The sequence below is a fragment of the Tachysurus vachellii genome, chromosome 2 (genome assembly GCF_030014155.1).
Source record: "Tachysurus vachellii isolate PV-2020 chromosome 2, HZAU_Pvac_v1, whole genome shotgun sequence".
In the NCBI taxonomy this organism is placed as follows: domain Eukaryota; kingdom Metazoa; phylum Chordata; class Actinopteri; order Siluriformes; family Bagridae; genus Tachysurus; species Tachysurus vachellii.
In genome coordinates this window covers 33622197-33644541 of record NC_083461.1, presented here as the reverse complement: position 1 = coordinate 33644541, position 22345 = coordinate 33622197, and the positions used below count along the sequence as shown (strand labels likewise).

The 22345-nt window shown below is 39.8% G+C and overlaps 2 protein-coding genes across 4 annotated transcripts; one reads left to right on the top strand and one right to left on the bottom strand.

Moving 5' to 3' along the window:
• The first annotated feature begins 32 nt into the window (after positions 1-32).
• On the top strand, positions 33-5330 carry irf1a (interferon regulatory factor 1a). 3 transcript variants are annotated; one of them, XM_060864379.1, is made up of 9 exons: positions 33-160; positions 412-554; positions 1214-1313; positions 1946-2125; positions 2859-2942; positions 3093-3239; positions 3319-3371; positions 4679-4772; positions 4860-5330. In XM_060864379.1, the coding sequence occupies exons 2-9, from the start codon at positions 468-470 to the stop codon at positions 4955-4957; spliced, it is 843 nt and encodes a 280-aa protein (XP_060720362.1). In that variant the 5' UTR covers positions 33-160; positions 412-467; the 3' UTR covers positions 4958-5330. The 3 variants fall into 3 exon arrangements, with proteins under 3 accessions (XP_060720362.1, XP_060720364.1, XP_060720361.1); XM_060864381.1 differs by lacking the exon at positions 33-160 and adding an exon at positions 255-332 and having other exon boundaries at positions 3322-3371; XM_060864378.1 differs by lacking the exon at positions 33-160 and adding an exon at positions 255-332.
• Positions 5331-5332: 2 nt separating this feature from the next.
• On the bottom strand, positions 5333-21941 carry ddx21 (DEAD (Asp-Glu-Ala-Asp) box helicase 21). The gene is made up of 16 exons (XM_060864377.1): positions 21784-21941; positions 19687-19899; positions 18658-18837; positions 17663-17735; positions 17375-17553; positions 17084-17201; positions 16414-16599; positions 15521-15666; positions 12668-12817; positions 12334-12495; positions 12095-12214; positions 11935-12008; positions 9339-9498; positions 8638-8772; positions 8482-8526; positions 5333-5795 (listed from the first exon to the last, which is right to left on the bottom strand). The coding sequence occupies exons 1-16, from the start codon at positions 21868-21870 to the stop codon at positions 5556-5558; spliced, it is 2268 nt and encodes a 755-aa protein (XP_060720360.1). The 5' UTR covers positions 21871-21941; the 3' UTR covers positions 5333-5555.
• Positions 21942-22345: the final 404 nt, after the last annotated feature.

Sequence of the window (22345 nt, the reverse complement as noted above, 5' to 3'; positions counted from 1 at the left end):
GGGTGGTTAGATCATCCACTACCAAAGAAATTCTCCAGCAAGTTTTTTGGAAACAGCAGAAACCTGTTGGAGCAGGTACGAAGCACGAAAAAGAAGCTATGCCCTTCTGAATCGTTTTGGCAGTTTTTTCTCCTGCACAAAGCAACCTTCTGTGCAAGAGGTAAGTTATTTCCTTGTTCTGATCCTTCGTTTTTTATTTGCAATGTAATTAAATTGAATGTTACAATATTATTTTCCTATGTTAATGATCACAGGTATGCTACATGCGTGTCTTATCAGTAGCATCAAATTACAACGCTGTAGCCGATGTAAACACTGTTGGCATAAACATTGTGAGTAATCTGAAACTAGATCGAAGGAAAGACTTGAAAAAAATAAGCATGTACATTGCTGACTTGTCAAACTACACAGGATAAAGAAGGAGGGCAAAATTACAGTAGTCTCTCGAGAAGGACCAAAACTCAAAGATGCACCAGGGTCGCCTGCGTTTACGGCCATGGCTGGAAGAACAGATTAAGTCAGGGAGATATCCTGGAGTCATATGGCTAGATGAAGTAAGGATGACTTTCCTGTTTTCATGATTGCTTGATGTTTTCTAAATGTGTTAAAAAGCTTTTAAATAACATATATGTTGTGCATAGAAATTGAATACTGAGGTGCCATGATATGACAGCTAATAATAAGAGGACTTTCTCACACTTCACACACATACTGTATATGTGTCATGTTAGTCTGATCACCGCATTAATCACTAAAATTAATGACATTAAATATCTAAAAAAAAAAAAAACAAACAAAAAAACAACCTGTGCTTATTATTTTGTAGTGTTTTTAATTTTTTTTTTATTTATTGTTTTTAACTATTCAACGCATGTAATCTTTACATGAAGTTTTTTCCAATCTATTCTCTAATCTATAAAAGTATACGCAAAATTTACAAAATGTAATCTAGTTTACACAAATCAATGTAACAAGTACAATATTCTCAGATTTTTTTTTTTTTCATAAAATTAATAGAATCTAAAGCTATAAGGTTGGTATTTTTGGTATTAGGGAAAAAAAAGAGGAAATAAATCATCTCCGTAAGATTCATGTCTATGAACTTCATATTTTTTATTAACCGTATTATATCACAAAGACCTGCTACTGAAAGCTAATTTTCATCAGAGCTTTTTTTTTTTGCTCTTTTTTTTCTTTCATATTCAAACTGTAGTCTGCTCAGGTCTTCCAGATTCCTTGGAAACATGCCGCTCGACACGGCTGGAATATAGACAAGGACGCCACTTTGTTCCGAAACTGGGCCATCCATACAGGTGAGAGACAAGTCCAGACACCAATGGACACTGTCTCCAATTACATCTCAGCATGGCTTCCCCAACACATGCAGATACGATTGCAAACTGTGAGCCCATATGACTGAGCTACAGTATATCAGTGGCTTGCTTGAAACTTAAAGACATTTGATATATCTCAGAGCTTGCTACCCTGCCATATTTCTATTTCATCAGTCTAAACACTGATGATAAGAAGAGAAAAAATACAATTATTATTATAATGCAGTAACAAATTAGATATATAACCAAGTACATTATTTAAAAATCAGCAGATAATGTATTCTAAACAGATACAAATAGGAGAAAGAAAGTTTAAAGAAGGTCCTGCACACTTTATATCTGACTGCTTACATCATAGGGTTACAGTGGTTTGGGAAAAAATGACCCAAAAGTGTTCTGAACAGCAAGTCTTCATTTTTCACATCATCTATGCAATTTGGTATTTAAAATGAAGAAAACTGAAAAATCAAATTGTTTAAGCTCACTATAATAATCCCCTTATCACAATGACACTTATTTAGGTTTTGGAAGAGTTCTTCATGGTTTGACTATAATAACTGTGGTAAATCAATATATTTTGTGTTTTGTGTTTTACTAATTGTGGGTTTCAGGGAGATACAAACCTGGCATAGACAAACCAGATCCCAAGACTTGGAAAGCCAACTTCCGCTGTGCTCTCAACTCCTTACCAGATGTCCAAGAGCTTAGAGACAAAAGCATCAAGAAAGGCCACAATGCTTTTAGAGTCTATATTCTACTCCCTAACAGCAAATTGCCAAAGAAGAGAAAAGGTAAGCATTAAAAGCTCATACATCACTTTTATATTATTTAGATTTAGTCATAGATGCAGTAGAATACAGAAAGCTATCAAAATAAGCCAACATTAGTTGCATGCAGGTGCTGAAAGACACACTTTGTCAACAAACAAGTGCAAAATGATGGAAGAAAGAACTAAACACACTCATTTACACATACAATATAGTATACACCAGTATATGTAACTCATAAAACACTTCACTCCAACATAAGGCTTGGGACTAAGTACTATTACCTAAGTGCCACAAACTGAAGACTATATCAGTTTTCTGCTATTCTTAATAATAATCTAGAATGTTATGAGTAAAAATAAGTAGAATTTCACCAACGGTATCCACATTTCCAATAGATAAATAAATCCACCCATGATTTAGAGATTGTAAGTGTTATAAAGACTAATGGAAAAAGAAAGCTATGAACTCCAAGAGCTGCAGCTAAAATTTCTTCGATCCCACTAGACTGGTATTTGCATTTGCATCAAGTCACTGAAAGCTTGTTTATCCACCTTACTGACTTAATTAATGAGTAAATGTGTGCCCTAGATTATGTGGCCAATAAAGTATGATTCGTATTCTGATAAAAACAAAAAATCAAATAACTATGACGTTTGTTATAATATAATACCTCCTGAACATAAAAAAGTCCAACTGAATGTTGGTGCAAGTGAACAAAACATACTCTTAAGTGTCTGGTGTCCACTTTCTCCAGTGTCCAGCTTAGACATGGAAGACGCCAGAGTCAGTTTGCCCGCATTACTACCACACGCCAGTCTACCTCCAGAAAGGTTTACAGGTGAGTAAAGTCTCATTAGATACAAACACCAACAAAATATCAGTTAAAGAATATCAGTTTTTTTTTTTTTTTGTCTTTTTAATTTATCCATGAAAATCAAACGACCTTCGTCCTATAGGAGAATAATATTCGGTTCTCATTCTTCTGCAGAGGCTTTCAGCAGGTATAAGGAGGAAGTCAAAGGTGCTGCTTCTGAGATGTTTGCTAAAAACTGCTACTCTACATTACCGTCTGTGAAAGAAGAACGATCAGCTCCTTACTTCCGTTCCTCAGCTAATATCAGCCCATCAGCACACGGTGAGAGAAATGATATATTACTCTGATTTGTAATGAAAATTTCTTAGGACGGTGCTTATGAACGTTACCTCTTCCACAGAAGACCAAGCAAATGCAATGGAATACCAGGAGCAGTCTGAAGCAGTTTTAAAGGCAAGTTTAAGAACATAAACTATTTACTTTTAATGGCTGGTGATTTTTAGTATTTGTTGTTGAAGCAAGTTATAGTAGCTAGTTAGCTAGTAGCTAAGTTATAGTAGTTTAATTCTCAGTTAACAATGCGAACAAATAAACAACAAAAAAAGATACTCGATAAAAACAAACAATTAGCAAGTAATCAAGTTTATACTAACAATTAATTTACAATATGTACCAGTTACAATGTGAAATTAACACGTTATACTATACTATTCTTTCTGGCGCTCAGATGCTTGAGTTTATTACAGTGTCATTAATTGGTGGGACAAGTGAAGCACTCAATGTCCAATTGAGATACTGAGAATTTACTCAAAATTATGTATCACATGACTGCTCATTAGTGAGCTTTACTCTTTTCTTCCCATTAATACACACTCTAATTAAATCCGCCATTGGAAGCCGCAGACACGAAACATCACTTAGTTTCTGTCGGTCACTTGATTGAATCAAATTTTATTATTTATTAATTAACACATTAAATTTCACCCAGTGTGTTGAATATCACACTTCTGATTATAGTTATATCTAATTTTGATGACATTTTAGCCTTTTAGATTCGATAATTAGAGTTTGGCTACAGTAAAGTATTATCTTGTGTGGATGCTAAATACCTTAAACTGATGTTTTTTTTTTTTTGTTTTTTTTAAATCTTTCAAATACCAAAAAGTTTTCTAGTTCATCTAGCCCAAGAGTTCAAAAAGCTAATTCATCTAGCCCTTTTATACCAGCCACATCTACAACTTTTCCATGATTTCAGTTTAAAATGGCTAGTAAAGTAAACCGAAGTGACTGGAACGACCCTTTTAAACCTTGTAGGATGACTTCATTTGAGTTGCTGGAACATGTTAATATTAGAGAGATGTTCCCTCTTACAAGCAGCATACTACCAGTGCAGATAAAACATGTTTTCAATGGATGCATAGGTTAGAAGATGATTTTAGCATTTGTGCTTGAGTGTGAACGATTCAGAAAATACTACTGCTTGAGAGAACACGCAAACAGCAAAGATAAGTCTGCCAACTTCCTACTATTCGAGTCAGTGATTTGCCCTTTGTTAAGGAAATCACATGGTGTTTTTCCAACCTGCAGGCCTGATTAACTGGTTTAACTTATTTTAGATTCTAACACAACTAATCTTTACACTTGAATCTTGATCTAACTGAAGCAGATGTTAGCATAGTAAGAGTTTCTGTAGCTTTGAAGCACCTGGACAGCTTTGCAGGACGTCGCTGTTGTCGACATGACGGTCTTTTGTGTTATAGATAGTAGATCACCTACAGAACACGGACCACTGGAGCACTTTGCATGAGCACGAAAGAGGCTGGAGATCAGCAAATTCCTGGATGGAAGGTTTTTGTAAGTTAGCAAAACATTCCACTTTTTAACATTGCTCTAGAAATGTCCTCATTATTGTGGTTCTCTAAAACCATTATTTTATTACAGATGAAATAATGGACTGTTCAAGCTATCCCTTCCAGGCAGACTGGCACAATCATAACATGACAAGTCAGTATGTCTGTGATAACCTGCAAGACAACTAAATCACATTCTGTAAGAACACATGCAAGAGTGGATTGTAAGCAGGCTAAAAGTGCAATCAAATCCAGAACACGCACTCATGGACTAAAAAAAACTAAGCATGGCTGCCTATGTATGAACATTAAGAGCACTGAGAAAATCATTTAGAACAACTGTGCTGAGTAACTTGACAGTTGAAGACTTTATTAATACTATAACTGCTTTTTATAATAAATATTTTTTAAATACTTTAAAATTGTACATTTATTTATAAACAACCCAGGTGTGTAATGAGAGGAATTAGAACCTTGAGCCGAGTGTTTAATTTGTAAAAACTCCTTTGCTTGAAGATGTACTAACCAAATGCAAAGTGTAAAATAAAGACAGAAACAACAATGTATGTGTATTAAGACAACTTTAATGAAATTCACATTCATGTGAATGGGCTTAAATAGCGCTGTTGAAATACACAATTGCAACGCAATTAGCTTGTTAAGGAAAGCGGTTTTCCGGTGAAGGGCAATAGTCGATTCACTGAATACAAAGTGGAAAAATATTGACCAACCAAATCGTCAAGGCTGGAAAAAAAAAAAAAGTCACTCAAGAGCAAGTGTGTGATGTTTAATAGTCAAAAGCCTGGCTGAAGTTTCTTTTTTGAGCACCTCCTCTTCCCCCACCTCTTCGCCCACCTCCTCTTCCTCCACTTCGGTTGTTGCCACCACGGAAGCCGCTGCGGAATCCACCACGACCTCTGGCCCTCGAACCAGAACCTCGTTCTCCACGGTTCCGCATGCTTTCCTCCAATTCAGGAAGTTCAGTGGCGATGGTCAGCTGCCACCTGCGGCCGTCTTGCCATTTTTCCTGTATAAGGAGAGAGACAATGACAGTCTTTAGTTTGGAGGTTTTTCCGTTTGTTTTTCGTTCAGGTTGATTAGTTTTGACAGCTAAAGAAGGGCAAAAGTTGTGATATTTGAGAATCTGGAGTCCAACAGGTTAGTTTAAAGTACTAGGTTTTCAAAACTCAAGCGTGTGCTTATGACAGCTTGAGAACTGAACTTGACATTATTTTGGGATTACAGGTTTAAAGAGTAGGGAAGCTTTTGCAATTAGTGCAGAATTTGATACAACAAGTGAGGCGTGCTGCAATGCTGTCACACACACTCACTCACCCCGTGTGTCCGTGTGTGTACACACAGACAGAGAGACACACACAGACAGAGACGCACTCCACACACACACACACACACCAACACACACAGACAGAGACCCACTCCACACACACACAGACAGAGACGCACACACCACACACATACAGACAGAGACGCACTCCACACACACACACACAGAGACGCACTCCACACACACACACACAGACGCACTCCACACACAGACAGAGACGCACTCCACACACACACACACAGACAGAGACGCACACACCACACACACACAGACAGAGACGCACTCCACACACACAGACAGAGACGCACTCCACACACACAGACAGAGACGCACTCCACACACACAGACAGAGACGCACTCCACACACACAGACAGAGACGCACTCCACACACACAGACAGAGACGCACTCCACACACACACACACAGAGACGCACTCCACACACACACACAGAGACGCACTCCACACACACACACAGAGACGCACTCCACACACACACACAGAGACGCACTCCACACACACACACAGAGACGCACTCCACACACACACACAGAGACGCACTCCACACACACACAGACGCACTCCACACACACACAGAGACGCACTCCACACACACACACAGAGACGCACTCCACACACACACACAGAGACGCACTCCACACACACACACAGAGACGCACTCCACACACACAGAGACGCACTCCACACACACACACAGAGACGCACTCCACACACACACACAGAGACGCACTCCACACACACACAGAGACGCACTCCACACACACACACAGAGACGCACTCCACACACACAGAGACGCACTCCACACACACAGAGACGCACTCCACACACACAGAGACGCACTCCACACACACAGAGACGCACTCCACACACATACACACACAGACAGAGACGCACTCCACATACACACACACACACAGACAGAGACGCACTCCACATACACACACACAGACAGAGACGCACTCCACATACACACACACAGAGAGACGCACTCCACATACACACAGACAGAGACGCACTCCACACACAGACAGAGACGCACTCCACACACAGACAGAGACGCACTCCACACACAGACAGAGACGCACTCCACACACAGACAGAGACGCACTCCACACACAGACAGAGACGCACTCCACACACACACAGAGACGCACTCCACACACACAGACAGAGACGCACTCCACACACACAGACAGAGACGCACTCCACACACACAGACAGAGACGCACTCCACACACACACACACACAGAGACGCACTCCACACACACACACACACAGAGACGCACTCCACACACACACACAGAGACGCACTCCACACACACACACAGAGACGCACTCCACACACACACACAGAGACGCACTCCACACACACACAGAGACGCACTCCCCACACACACAGAGACGCACTCCACACACACACAGAGACGCACTCCACACACACAGAGACGCACTCCACACACACAGAGACGCACTCCACACACACAGAGACGCACTCCACACACACAGAGACGCACTCCACACACACAGAGACGCACTCCACACACACAGAGACGCACTCCACACACACAGAGACGCACTCCACACACACAGAGACGCACTCCACACACACAGAGACGCACTCCACACACACAGAGACGCACTCCACACACATACACACACAGACAGACAGAGACGCACTCCACATACACACACACACACACAGAGACGCACTCCACATACACACACACAGAGAGACGCACTCCACATACACACAGACAGAGACGCACTCCACACACACATACAGACGCACTCCACATACACAGACAGAGACGCACTCCACACACACACACACACAGGAGACGCACTCCACACACACACACACAGACAGAGACGCACTCCACACACACAGACAGAGACGCACTCCACACACACACACACACACACACACACACACAGACAGAGACGCACTCCACACACACACACACACACACACACAGACAGAGACGCACTCCACACACACACACACAGACAGAGACACACTCCACATACACACACACACAGACAGAGACGCACTCCACACACACACACAGACAGAGACGCACTCCACACACACACAGACAGAGACGCACTCCACACACACACAGACAGAGACGCACTCCACACACACACAGACAGAGACGCACTCCACACACACACAGACAGAGACGCACTCCACACACACACACACACACACAGACAGAGACGCACTCCACACACACACACACACAGACAGAGACGAACTCCACACACACACACACACAGACAGAGACGCACTCCCCACACACACACACACACACAGACAGAGACACACTCCACACATTCCCATACCTGGATTTCTTTCACCTTATCAGCTGGAAAGTCAAAGCAAACCCCCTAAGAAAGAAACCGACAAATAAATAACAGTCATACTGACATATCTTCTGTATTCTGCAATTATTCAAGTGAAATGCAAAATGTCTGCTACATAAAGGTTCACAAACGCACATTTTTACTCTTCAGGAAGGTCATGCGTTTAATTTGGTCGTCTATCTCCTCCCCGAGCTGCTCCTTCAGCCCTCGCCAGGCAAAGCCGATGTTATGCATTTCCTGAGAGCAGCTGAGCACTAACGTGGTATAGCCCTGTGACAAAAACAGGCTTCATTATAATCATACACAAATCTATTAGAACCTAATACATTCTCCCAAAGTGCTGCATATGATCCAAATGCAGAGTTCAATTAAAATAACAGGTTTCATCTTTTTATACCAGAGCCCAGTTTTCTGACTGCATGCAACATAAACGATACCTAAAGAGCTCATTTACAGGAGCCTGGTCAGCAGAAGCTCCATATAATCTCATCTTACTAATAAAGCGTTTAAAATGCTGATGCTGAGCAATGCAAAATGTAGAACTCTTATTATACTGGTGCTGTTTTCTGGTATGAGAAGTTCGTTTAATATGAAAGAGTCTCCAACTACGCTTGGTATCAGTCAGTAAACTTTGGTGTCTTTACGGTTATTACAATAAGCTGCATTTATTTCCTTTATGCTTGGGAATAAAAAGGCTAGTACAGGAACGGCGGTCATTACATATACATGGCACAAATGATGTGACACTAAGCGTTTGTTAAACGTCAACTTGAATCTATAATGCACGTCCAGATAATAGACTCGTTTGATACACGGCTTTTTTTCAGCCCACTTACAGCGTCTGAGTTGAGGAGCGATCTCTGCTCCAGACTTGTGGCTCCTGATATGTGTGCAAGAGCAGCGGCAAGTGCCTCCACCGCACCTCGCTCTTCGATTAGCCTCTCTGCTGCAGAGCGGAAATGTTCTATAGCTGTCGGAGGTACAGAATCCAGGAACCTGCAAACAAAACCACGACAGATTTCAAAGATTAAGACTAATCATAGGATAAAGCTTCTTTATCAATTTATTATTTTCACACACACACACACACACACACACACACACACACACACACACACACACACACACACACACACACACACACACACACACACACACACACACACACACACACACACACACACACACACACACACACACACACACACACGCCAATATTGAGTGCGCTGCTTATTAGCCTATCATAGATTTGAGCTGAACAGTAACAGAATAAATACCATACTAGTAGGGCTGGGCGATAAAACGATAACGATATGTATCGCGATAGACACGTGATCGATATCAATAAAAAATGTGTTCGATAAAAAGTTCGATATTTTTTATTCTACGTCGGAAGAAAACAGAGGTTTGCGAAGTTTGGTTGCATTAACAAAGGCACTCGCTCACTGGTAACCTAGCAACATAGGGAGTGACACGCTAACAGCCAATCATGTAACAGTAGCACATTTGGTTGCGCCATATCGTCTCGTGCTGGATTCCTCTTCAGGAACCGGCGACTGATAAGCAGAAAATGAGCGCTGCCGCAAGCAAGGAAATTGTAAATAAAAGAGGAAACGTCGGTTCGCCAGTATGGCAGTTTTTTGGATATTATAAGACTGACCGTAGTCACTGGAAAGTGAACGGCTAGTGATCCTAGTGGCACTAAACTTGCACTAAATTCTCAGGTTTCTCTCTGTTTATATTTAACACTTTGCACTATTTTATTACACTTTATTAAGCATTTCTTACATTTTCTTTCATTTTGCACCTTAAATATTAAGAGATAATTGTTAAGTGTTCATTGTGACTTTAGACTTATGTTTACAGTTTTCCTGGTTGTTGACATTTCTGTCTTAATAACTGAGGGGATTATGATCAGAGGAAGGTTAAGTTTAAAATAAAAATGTTTAAATGTAATATATTTTTCTTCTGGTCCTTATTTTAAATGGGTCATAAAAAATATCAACAATTATCGATATCGACCGATATGAAAAACTGATATCGTGATACAGTTTTCAGCCATATTGCCCAGCCCAGTAATACTGGGTATACACACCAGTAATTACAATTTTTTATATATACACACAACAATGTGCTGTGTGGAAAACTGACCGATACTGAACATCACCGCCAAGATTAAAGAAGAAATGTTCTCTTCTCAATAACACCTAATAATTAAACGCTGCTTATTATTAGATTAGATTACATGTGAATTTGCGTAACAGAACATTTAATGTATGCCCAAGTTGCCGCCTTGCAACTGTATCAAGTGTCAGAATTCATTAAAGATTAAAATTGTTTTCTGACTATAATTAGTTTGGATTGGGCCAGGTTTAATCTTACATCTAAAACAGTGCACTGATCCCGCACGAATACCTTCGTACAGGCAAAGTGACTAAAATGTTACAGCCAAATATATTCTCATGTATAACGACAACATGGAGAAATAGCAGTGTTGCAAACTGGTTCAAAAGAAGTAATTCGCTCATAACATGCTTATAATGCTTAAAGAAAGTAAGAAAGAAAGCAAGCAAGCAAGCCAGAAAGTAAGAAAGAAAGCAAGCAAGCAAGCCAGAAAGTAAGAAAGCAAGCAAGCAAGCCAGAAAGTAAGAAAGAAAGAAAGCAAGCAAGCCAGAAAGAAAGAAAGAGACAGAAAGCCAGAGAGAAAGAAAGCAAGCAAGCCAGCCAGCCAGAGAGAGAGAAAGAAAGCCAGAAAGAAAGCAAGCAAGCCAGAAAGAAAGAAAGAGACAGAAAGCCAGAGAGAAAGAAAGCAAGCAAGCCAGCCAACCAGAGAGAGAAAAAGAAAGAAAGAAAGAAAGAACGCCAGAAAGAAAGCAAGCAAGCCAGAGAGAAAGAAAGCAAGCCAGCCAGCCAGAGAGAGAAAGAAAGCAAGCAAGCAAGCAAGCTAGCCAGAGAGAGAGAAAGACAGAAAGCCAGAAAGAAAGAAAGAAAGCCAGCCAGAGAGAGAGAAAGACAGAAAGCCAGAAAGAAAGCAAGCAAGCAAGCCAGAAAGAAAGAAAGCAAGCCAGCCAACCAGAGAGAGAGAGAGAGAGAGAGAGAGAGAGAGAGAGAGAGAGAGAGAGAAAGAAAGAAAGAAAGAAAGAAAGAAAGAAAGAAAGCAAGCCAGAAAGAAAGAAAAAGCTTTTCTGGTGGTGTCAGATCCTACATGCCAAAGGTCTAATTTGGTCATGATGAAATCAAATATCCACTTACAGTAATACTGAACATGATACTTATGCAAACAATATTGAGCTTTATTAATGCATCACTACTTAAATACTTCCACTTATGTTATTTCTTACATTGAATTCCATGCATTTGTGCTCGTACACTGTGAGGCCCCAGAACTGTGTGGAAAAAACTCTTATTTAATAAATGAATCAGGAAAATCACCTGACTGCATCTTTACTGGAAGATTTGACGATTTCATTAGCAGTTGGGACGCCAACACGCTTGAAAGTAATGCCCTGGTGGATAAAACAAAAACAGAATGACTCGAATGATTAGATGGTCGTTAGCATGCAGTGAGTGCGCGGTTTTGTCAGAGACTCACAGCCTTCTGCTCCACGTATCGCAGTTGGTCTTCTTCTTTGCGCTGATAAAAACAGATGCAGATGCCAGTTCTTCCAGCTCTGCCAGTTCGTCCAGAGCGGTGAATATATGACTCAACGTCCTGAAAGCAAAAGAAACTTTGAAAACAGCTGAAAGAATGAAAGCAGCAAAATAAAATCCTATAAATAGTATAAACACATTTCAACCCCGTGAATAAAAGCCCAATCGGAATTTTCTAACCTTTGGGGGAGAACACTGTACAACCAAATCAACCTCTGGGATGTCAAGGCCTCGTGCAGCCACGTTGGTGGCCACCAAGACCTCGAAGGTGCCGTTCCTGAAGCCCTTCAGTGTGAGCTCTCGTTGTTTCTGAGGAATGTCTCCATGCAAAGATTGTGCGCTCTGGACAGGAAAATAATATTCTCTTAATACTACATGTTGAAACGTGTTGGAAGACATCTGAACTATATAATCATGTTGCATTTCTTATCACAATTGACCAATATAATGATCGGTCATTTGTGTTGAACAGTTTGCTGATAACGGCACAATTAATAAAGTACAGGCAGCAAACCTGTTTGATGGAGGTGTTCATGGACAGCTCGTGTGCTTCCTTCTTGGTCTCACAGAAGACGATGGTGCGCCCGTGGCTGCCGCTGTACACCTGCACTACATCACCAATCACCGCTGCTCTCTGAGACCAATGGCATGCTATAGCCAGGTGCTGGGAAACAATTAAAGCAGACAATTAATTACAATAAAATGGACCTAGGCTAGTGATGAACAGTGGGCTAAAAATTCAAGCGACAGGCTCCAAAGAGCCATGGCTGGGGCCCTGGGAACAAATTATGTCAATAGAAATAAAAATTCCCATCCATATCTATGTACATTCCGGTACATTCCCATCTAAAACTATTGGGACCGAAGGACCAAAAGAAGACTAGAATTTGCTGAAACAACCCCCTGACATCATCAAACTCTCATCATTCTTCTTTTGTGATGCTTTTTTTTTGGGCTTGTACGACACTTCTTTCAGATATTATTTGTTTTTCTTCAGTCTTCTCTTCAGAAGGTTAAATGCTGCTCCACTGGGTTACGTTTTGGTGACTGACTTGGCCAGTCCACAGCCTTCCACTCCCAAAACCCCCACCAAATGAAGTTCTTTTAGAGTTTGGGTTTTGCTGCATGATGGATGTTTCTGTGAAATTTGCCTGGATGCATTTTTAATCAACAGATGATAGATGATCCCTTTCCAGAAGCAGCCATGCAAGCCCAAACCGTGCTACTACTACAAGCGTGCTATGACCGATGAGCTTTTGGATCTCCTGAGGAGCTCCTTTCTTTCTCCACACTTTGACTTTTATTACTTTGCTGGAGGTTCATCTTGTTTCCAGAACTTTTGTGGCTCATCTATGTACGTCTGTGCTTCTTTGAATCTTTTTTAATTCTTACTGTTAATAATTGGTTGTCTGTTGTTCGAGTTATTCCTTCGCAGCTCTCACAAAGTTTGCCATAACGTTGCTGTTTTCCTTGACAGACCTCTTCAATTTGTTTTACTGGTTATGCCCAATGACTGTACAGTTGCTCAGCTTGAGTTACCTTCTTCTCTCAGCTTCAAAATGGCTTGGGTTTCACTCGGCGACATCCCTCTTTTCTTCATGTTTATTTATCCGTTTTAGCAATAAATGTGGTCTTCACAGGGAAAGCCAGAGTTCAAACCAAGCGTTGGGAGACAATCAATATAACCATGACATAGACAGGCAACAATACTCAACCAATCAATCTTCTTGAAAGATCGGAGGGTTGAAACAAAAGGTGGCACGTTCTAAGCTGTTTAACAGATCTAGATGCAAAGATCAGGAAACAGAAGCTGAAACGGATTTATCGTAACATGTTTATCTTTTGTTCTCGACCCCAAATGTCTGCAATGGATAGCAAAATTACAAAGAACCGTTCTTGCTGTTCCAATACTTCTGGAGGCAACTGTATCTGCAGAATAATGTTGAGCTTCATTCAGAGCAGAGTTTCACTTGAAATCTCATTTGATGACTAAACCCTAGGTAAGCTTTAAAAAGAAGTCTAGATAGAAATCACAACCCACCACCATACGAAGACACCCCCCACCAACACCACAAGTCATGTGCAGGTCAGCATAATGCCAAAGATTTCATCTAACGATTTCATAAAGCGAAGAAAGAAAAAAAATATATCTGCCCAGACACATCCTCGTTCTTTTATGACAGCCAGTTAGACCAGATATAGGTTCAGGAACTCAAGGTATTTTTTTTATACTCATTTACATTGGCATGCATACATGAAAAAGTCCAGTACATAAAAACAGTGGATTGAATAGATATTTACTCTTCTTGACCTAGAAACGTTCCTATATTTGGTAGCATTTATTTTTTTACCTTATGATTTACACACTTAATCCATCATGGCCACAATAACTAACGAAACAAAAAAAAAAAAAAGAGATTTGTTGAATAATTGTTATACGCTTCAACGAGTCGGTACTTTTTCGGTATTTTTTTTGACGGTCTGGGCAAATTTATCCTTTAAAAATGTTCTCATATGAACCGTGGACACCTGCAGCAATGCCGTTTTAAAGAAGGAAATATCTTTCCTTTCTGTTTTTTTAATTAAGTAATTGTGCTGCGCTAATTACTTACTGTTCATATTCAATGTACTGTATATTATTATTGAAAACCTTTCCAGGAACTTCCAGGAAGATCTCATAGCACTTTCACTGCACACAAAATGAAAGCCAACTAGTTTTGTAACTTCCCATGTAAATAATCTAGGGGGTTCACAGCATAAGAGTGAATATGTATCATGGTGGCGTATAAATTCTTTTATTTCTACATTTTTTAAATAGCTTTACTGATGACAATATGCCAAGCTGATTTCAATTCTGGTTCAAGTAATAAAATATCTTTTCCTGCTTGTAATAGTTAATCCTGGCTCATTGTAAACAGAATTCTGGGTTCTAGGTTTGGTTAACAATCATTTCTGGCTCTATATCTGACTTCATACTCTAACATTTAAATCCTGGCTTAAATGACATATTTGCCTATACGTGCCCTCAGCAACCGTGAATGGATTTGAAAAACAGTGAGAGAGAAAACAGTGAGGAAAAAAAAGGACACGTCTGATTTCCAGTGCGTGAGCAGGTGTTGTTATCTTTCACGGCTTTCTAATATTTTTTGGCCTTTTTAAGTTTATGGAGTGGTTGTTCAGGCGTTTGCCGATATCCGGCTTCGGCTAATATTTCAGTGTCGTGTATTTCACCAATTCTGTGATGTTCAGTGTTTTGCTGCCTGATGCTACCAAGATGTCTGTTGCTAAGAGACAAGTCAACTGCTTCACACTGTGCATATTTGGCCCCCGTACTGCGAAGTTTCCGGGAACAGTGATGACACCTTACCTCAACTGTGGTGGCGGCTTTCTGAGATCTTTTGCCGATGAGGTCCACGTGGACATACTGGGAGCGCATGTATTTCTTAGCCACGTCATAAACCCATGGAGGGCAAGTGGCAGAAAAGAGCAGAGTCTGAGGGTTGCTTTCAGCACCTGAAATGGACAGAAGAGAAGGAAACCTTTATTTGTCATTACAGGCACAGCGGTTAAGGGCCTTGCTCACGGGTTCAACAGCTGGGGCTTAAACCTGCAACCATTCTTTATCATTAATCCTTTATCATTCACCTTAACCACTGGTCTCTGCCATCATTGCCATGAGTCATGTGATAGTTGTGTGCACAGTTGGGTATCAGGCTGAAAGGAAAGTTGAGCAATACCAAAAGCAGAGCTGGTATCAGGATGTAATTCTAATTAGGGCCTTTGAAGTACTTTCTGTGACAAGGGATTCTGCCAAATGCCATGAATATAAATATGTTTGCAAAGTACATTCAATTGTCCTGAGTGTTTTAACTTAAAAACGAAAGTATTTAAAAGGCCACAGGAGAACATAAATTACTCGTTGTATTTGTTCCCTACACAATATTTCAGTATGTAATCACAATAAAGAGTATAGTGATATAAACCTGGTGTGTGTCTCATGTTTATGGCTTTTACGACTAGTGTTTCATCTTATTTAAATGTATAGTCTATATATTTACTATAAACTATGCATTGTGTTGGTGGAATATTTTAACGGTTCCTTAAAAGAACTTTCTATACAGATAACCATAATCTTTTGCCATGTTTATCGGATTTCCAGACAACACCCACATGTGACATCAGCACTTTAGAATATTAAGTGGTTTTTATTGCGTTAAGTTAACAAGAATTCGCTTTTCCTTCTGTGGAAAAACGGCTCACCTTTTTTGTAGGAAGCAGAGAGGATCTCCTCTACTTGTTCGGCAAAGCCCATATCGAGCATTTGGTCCACTTCATCCAGCACCACATGTTTCAGTTGGGACAGATCCAGTTTGTTGTTCTGAAGGTGGTCTTTTATTCGACCTGGGGTGCCGACAAGAACGTCGATCCCGCTGCGAATGGCATCGACTGCAGCAGAAATAGATCACATGGATCAGCGAATATAAGGGCGTGTAGGACAAAGAAACAATTTTCAATGCGAAGAGGAATATTCATGCCAATGCGCAGTCTGAACTCAAACCGTGTTGTAAATTAAGTTAGGTGCAAAACTACGAGTGCGACATGAGGACAAGGCTACATTGCTTTGTCAAATCAAATTAATTTGACTAACATAAGCGTAGCGATTTAAAACGGTCATTATCTCAACCATCATTATTATCACAAAGCTTGGTGACATGTATTAATCAAGAAACTAACATGGGTGACTAAGCTTTGTTTACTGTTGAGTAACAAGTGAGGTGTGTCCAACAATGTTATTCTTGGCTTTTCCATTGCCGTTCTCAAGAACGTATCATTTTGGGTACGTTATCTTTGATCTTTATGAAATCTTTTGAGCCCGCCTGAAATCCGATCCCATAACAATCACGCGTTTCAGACTAGTATTCGCTTATACCTTGAGGGTTGTAGGAGCTTCCTCCGTAGAAGCAGTGAACGGAGAGCTTCTTGGTGATGTCCTTGAAGTCTTTAGACACCTGAATTGCCAGCTCTCGAGTTGGTGCGAGAACCAGCACCTACGTTATAAGCACATAAGGTTAACTCTTTAATTCTGAGGCATTTAAAGGCCACATGAAATAAGCCGGAGAACACAAGAGATTCTTCTTTATACTTGAACCAGATGCAGCAATCTGATTAAACGAGTACTACTCAATGCTTTTTTTTTTTAACCTCGAACTGAAACATTCACCTTTGGCGCTCTCCCTCTTCTTCTCTCGTCGGCTCCGGACTGTAGTTTCTCCACTAGCGGGATCGCAAAAGAGAACGTCTTTCCCGTGCCGGTCCGAGCTTGGCCGACAACGTCCTTCCCGTCGTACACCGAGTTGAAGGTCTTTACTTGAATGTCAAACAGATACGTCACACCCCGTGCTGCAAAATACATGAACGCATTGATTAATGCACGATCCCACCACACAAGCATCGTATATATGCTGGAAAAATATATATATATACACATCAACTAATGAGTGGTCAAAACCTTGGAGCAGTTTGATGGTGTCCTGTGAGATTTTGAAATTAGAGAAAGCTCCCTCTTTTTGCTCTGGTGTCTCCTGAAGAAAACAAAAACAAACAAAACATCATGAGATTTTTCATTAAATAAACTGCTTTAGAAGGTCTCCAACCCAAGACGTAGATATGTACTGATTAAATATCGCAGTAATAATTCTGTCAATGTTTGCAGTATTATAACCTTGACATAAGTGATTTAAGAAATACATCCAAGTGGATCGCAGCCAATTCTCTCTAAACAATTGGGGATTCCGTGTAAGAGGAACAATGGCATATTTAAGCCTCTTACATAACAGTGCTTGCAGCTCGAGTCATGAGTCAGTATTTCTGTGGTAATATGAACAAAGTACAGTCAAAATCAGTACTTGAAAACTGAAGAGATTGAAGAGTTTTCGTGAAATAAAACACAGCGACACCATGAAATGTCAAGAGCAATAAGCCTGTGCTTGCGGGAGATAAACATATCACCACGTATGTACGTAACTACCGTCAGCTATGTTAAGCATTCTGTGCAGCAGGAAACTTTAGTTCCTGATGCAAATTAGGTACTTTTCCAGCAGACTAGGAACTGGGTGGAGCTTAACAAAATAAACGGTCAAAAACACTCAATTTACATTACAATTTAATTATTACGGTAAATGATACTTCCTGAAAAAGCAGTATTTCCCATAATGAAGTTGTTTTTTCTTTAACGTGTTATTAAATGGTCTTTTAGTGACATGTTAACATAGAACAAAAAGTCTACTTTGAGTAAATTCATGGTTTAAAAGATAAAAACGGCAACTTAAGATCTGCACAACTGAACACAACTTACACTCCTCTAAGCTTCACACACACTGTGATATGTCATTATTGCGGAGTGTGTGTGTGTGTGAGAGAGAGAGAGAGAGAGAGAGAGAGAGAGAGAGAGAGAGAGAGAGAGAGAGAGAGAGAGAGAGAGATACAATCCACCCAGTAACCTACCACATCCTTTTCACTCTCGCTGCTGGAGTCTTCGCTGGATGGTGTCGGGGTGACGTCTGTCAAATGCCCGTTGACTTTCGCTTGAGTCTTTGGAGATTTTGTACTCGTGCCATTGACTGACGGTGTTTGGTCGGTTGTATCGTTGTCTGGTGTTGCTGCCTTCTTTTTCTTCTTCTTCTTCTGTTAGGATGTCCGTGGAACCAAAGAGCATGTCGACATTCATTAAAACAAACAAGAGAAACAGTGCAATCGATAAACATACATTTCTAGTTAAAACAGTTCCTAATCAGATTATTTTTTTGTTCTTGTTCGCACAAATCGAAGAGATCGGTCAAGCAAATCGGGAAAAATACGTACATGTACAACATGCAATTCTGCTTTAATGTCTGATTTTGCCGACTCTTTGTCCCGCGGTTGTGTGTGTTATTTTCTTGAGGTCCAATACCTTGTGCATGAATAACATCGTGTATTATCAAATTTGTTTACATAATCTCAGAGAATCGAAAGGAGCTAAATGATAGTTTAAAAGCCTTCCATGAGTGTCAACATAAGTGATTTGTAATTGACAACTTAATTAATCCTGCCATCATTATAGAACGGATCTAATTAAAACATAATAATGGAACAACAAGCACACGTTCCAGTCATTTACTGAATACCTAACACACACAAATAATCGTTTTCTTTTATCAATAAACAGGATACAACACGAAATAAATAAATAAATACAAAATGAAGTATATGTACATTTAATTTGATCGGTTGCTGATGTTTCAGACATCCTGAATTTAAACTTAATTACGAACAGATTTTTTAAAGATCTTTGTATGCAGATTATCTATGCAGAAAAGAGGGGAAAAAAAACCAACAATAATAAATGGAGATGACCTAATTTGACAAGATGTTTGCCAAGGACAATTCTGTCACTGTTCAAGTCGATTATTCATGATCCCAACGTCTAAAAGGTGCCTGACTTACATTGTAGAAACGTGTGTGTGATCATGCCGGGTTGTGTACACAGATGATTACCTCTGGCTGCTCGCCTGCTGGGTTCACGAGCTCGTCACCGGAATGAACTTTAACTGCTTTCTTCCTGACGTTTCCGTTAACATCAGGAGAGCTCTGCACTGTCCCGTCGGCTGTGTCCATCTTTTCTCGTTTTAACTTTTTGGGAGCTGGTGGATCGCATTCAGCAGACTCTTCGGTTATGGAGATTTTCTTCTTGGCTTTGTCTTTCTTTTTCTGGTGATTACAAAAGACATTTCTGTGAGCGTCTTAAAAATGTATAAAAAATAAATAAATACAAAATCAGACTACGCTAATGCTAAACCAATTTTCTTAACCATTGTGTAACTTGATAAACTGACAGCTAGTCTGCTAGTGGGTTATTTACAGTTTTGACTAAATCACTAATATTATCAAGGGTAAGAAATAAACCATTTCATTTTTAAGGGCTAAATTGTTAGCGGTGGTAAACTGCTGTGAAATGAAGCATAGCAGGACACACTGGAAAATCCATCAAATTTGCAGCAGTAACAAATTCATCACGACCAACTAACTATTTTAAAATAATTTATCATCACTATACTGAATACAGCGAATTAAAGCAGTCCTTACGGCACTATTCACTTATAATTTGGTGCAAGTCAAGTCAACCGCAGTCAAGGCGACAGTAATAAATAAGTCAGTTATTGTGAATGACAAATAGGTATAAATATGTAAATATTTATACAGATAGAACTATACAGGTATATATAAGTTATTGTACAATTATTTTTATACAATTAAAAGGTATTAGAGTGTAATGGAACGTAAACATGACAATAATGTAATTACAAAAATGTAATATAAAATACTGTAATGAACACATACTGAGTAATAAGATATATGAATAAACACGTGCTGAGGTACGCGGAGAACGTACGTCTATAGGATTCGTGAATAAGATGCTGGATCAGATGTGAGTGTGTGCGTGTGTTCACAATGCATCATTTAGCTCCCGTATTGTGCTGGGATAGCTGCTGTTCTCAAGTCTGTTGGTTTGTGAGGTGATTTATATGAATCGTTTGCCAGAGGGTAGCAGTTTAAATAAGTGATGACCAGTGTTTAGAGAAACAACATTGCTTGGTGTGATTAAAAAAAAATACTACATTCAATATTTATATTTTGTCAGTCACACTGTTAAAGTTGTAAACAGAAAATTAGGCGTTTGTAGTAAATTGGTAGGCATGGTGTGGGATGTGGTAGCCTTGTGGTTAAGGTGCTGGACTACTGATCAGAAGGTCATGAGTTCAAATCCCAGGTCCTCCAAGCTGCCACTGCTGAGCCCTAGAGCAAGGCCCTTAACCCTCAATTGCTCAGTTGTATAAATTGAAATAAATTGTAAGTCACTGTGGATAAAAGGTGTCTGCTTAATTCTGTAAATGTAAAATTGTGACATTTTTCTATTATTTCACTCCAATTTCCACAATTTCAAGCTAAAACAGGGTTTGCGTAAAGCCTTTCTCCATCCTTTAAAATATCAAAATTAAGTGGTATGTAAAAATTGCACAAAAATAAATACGTCTGGGGCAGTTCTGAGGTGGTTATTTATTCTACTGACTGACAGATGTCACTCAGATGTTACTAAGATACAAGATGTCATTTGCAAAAACATGCTTATCTTTAAATATATAACAAACCAAACAATAGCATTAAAAAGTTGTCATGGACATTGGACATATTTCATAGCCCTAGACAGTGAGTATAGATTTAGTTGTGTGTTAGTAAGCCGTTTCTGACATGGTTATGGTTTCTACACTCTGTGCAGTTCACATGATGTTCAATAGGGGACACGTGAGACGACGTGTTTTTTTTTTTCCATCAGCACACGTGGAGCCAGCTAGCATGCTAACGAGCTAGCATGCTGGCTATTTAATTAGCTTTCATCGGTCTAATCAGCTACAGTCGTCTTTAAATCTGAAAGATTTGTCGACTCACATAAATTAAAATAAATGCCATACAGGAAAACTTTGTAATAATATATAAGCTAGTTTAACTCTTTGCCGTTAGTTAGCTAGCATAGTAGCTAGCATGGTAGCTTATTCATAATAAAATACACGGATTAAAGCTAAGATTTCTACTTACTTTGATTTCCATATTGGAGTCTAATCCCTCGTTCACGTCGTTCATGGTGTTAACGTTGTCACTGCTGGTTAAAACTAACGATGGCATGTTGTACACTTTCTCCAGCAGATGAACACAACCTCTGCCACGGGAACAGGCAGGAAAAGGAACGTCAGCCTCAAACCGGAAGCTGATGATGTTGTTTTCACACCTGCATTCCGACAATGTCGCTTGTCTGAATACGGGTGTGAAATAAAACTAAATTCAAGTTGTACGCTGTATACAAAAACTTAAATTTTAAAGTGTAGTTATGTAATTTTTTTATATAGTACTATTATTAATATAATAATACTAATAATAACAACGAGAAAACCCGTGTGTAAAATTAACTTCCGGTCTAATGCTTGTTTATATTTAGATGAACATCCTGTCAGGCATGTTGTGTATATATCTATGGTGGACACTCTTCGGGCCACCGTAGATAATGAGGGCGGAGTGTCGCGAATATGGGTGGGATTAGGGGCGTGGCTTATAAGGGGGGCACGGTGGCTTAGTGGTTAGCACGTTCGCCTCACACCGCCAT

What these genes read in the sequence shown, in the direction of transcription:
- irf1a (XM_060864379.1), top strand. Translation starts at nt 468, where the DNA reads ATGCACCAGGGTCGCCTGCGTTTACGGCCATGGCTGGAAGAACAGATT. An exon ending in ACCTCCAGAAAGGTTTACAG is followed by an intron (nt 2,943 to 3,092) that starts GTGAGTAAAGTC and finishes ATTCTTCTGCAG; the next exon opens with AGGCTTTCAGCAGGTATAAG. An exon ending in TTCCTGGATGGAAGGTTTTT is followed by an intron (nt 4,773 to 4,859) that starts GTAAGTTAGCAA and finishes ATTTTATTACAG; the next exon opens with ATGAAATAATGGACTGTTCA.
- ddx21 (XM_060864377.1), bottom strand. Translation starts at nt 21,870, where the DNA reads ATGCCATCGTTAGTTTTAACCAGCAGTGACAACGTTAACACCATGAAC. An exon ending in CACCATCAAACTGCTCCAAG is followed by an intron (nt 17,554 to 17,662) that starts GTTTTGACCACT and finishes TGTATTTTGCAG; the next exon opens with CACGGGGTGTGACGTATCTG. An exon ending in ATAAGGTGAAAGAAATCCAG is followed by an intron (nt 5,796 to 8,481) that starts GTATGGGAATGT and finishes CTCCTTATACAG; the next exon opens with GAAAAATGGCAAGACGGCCG.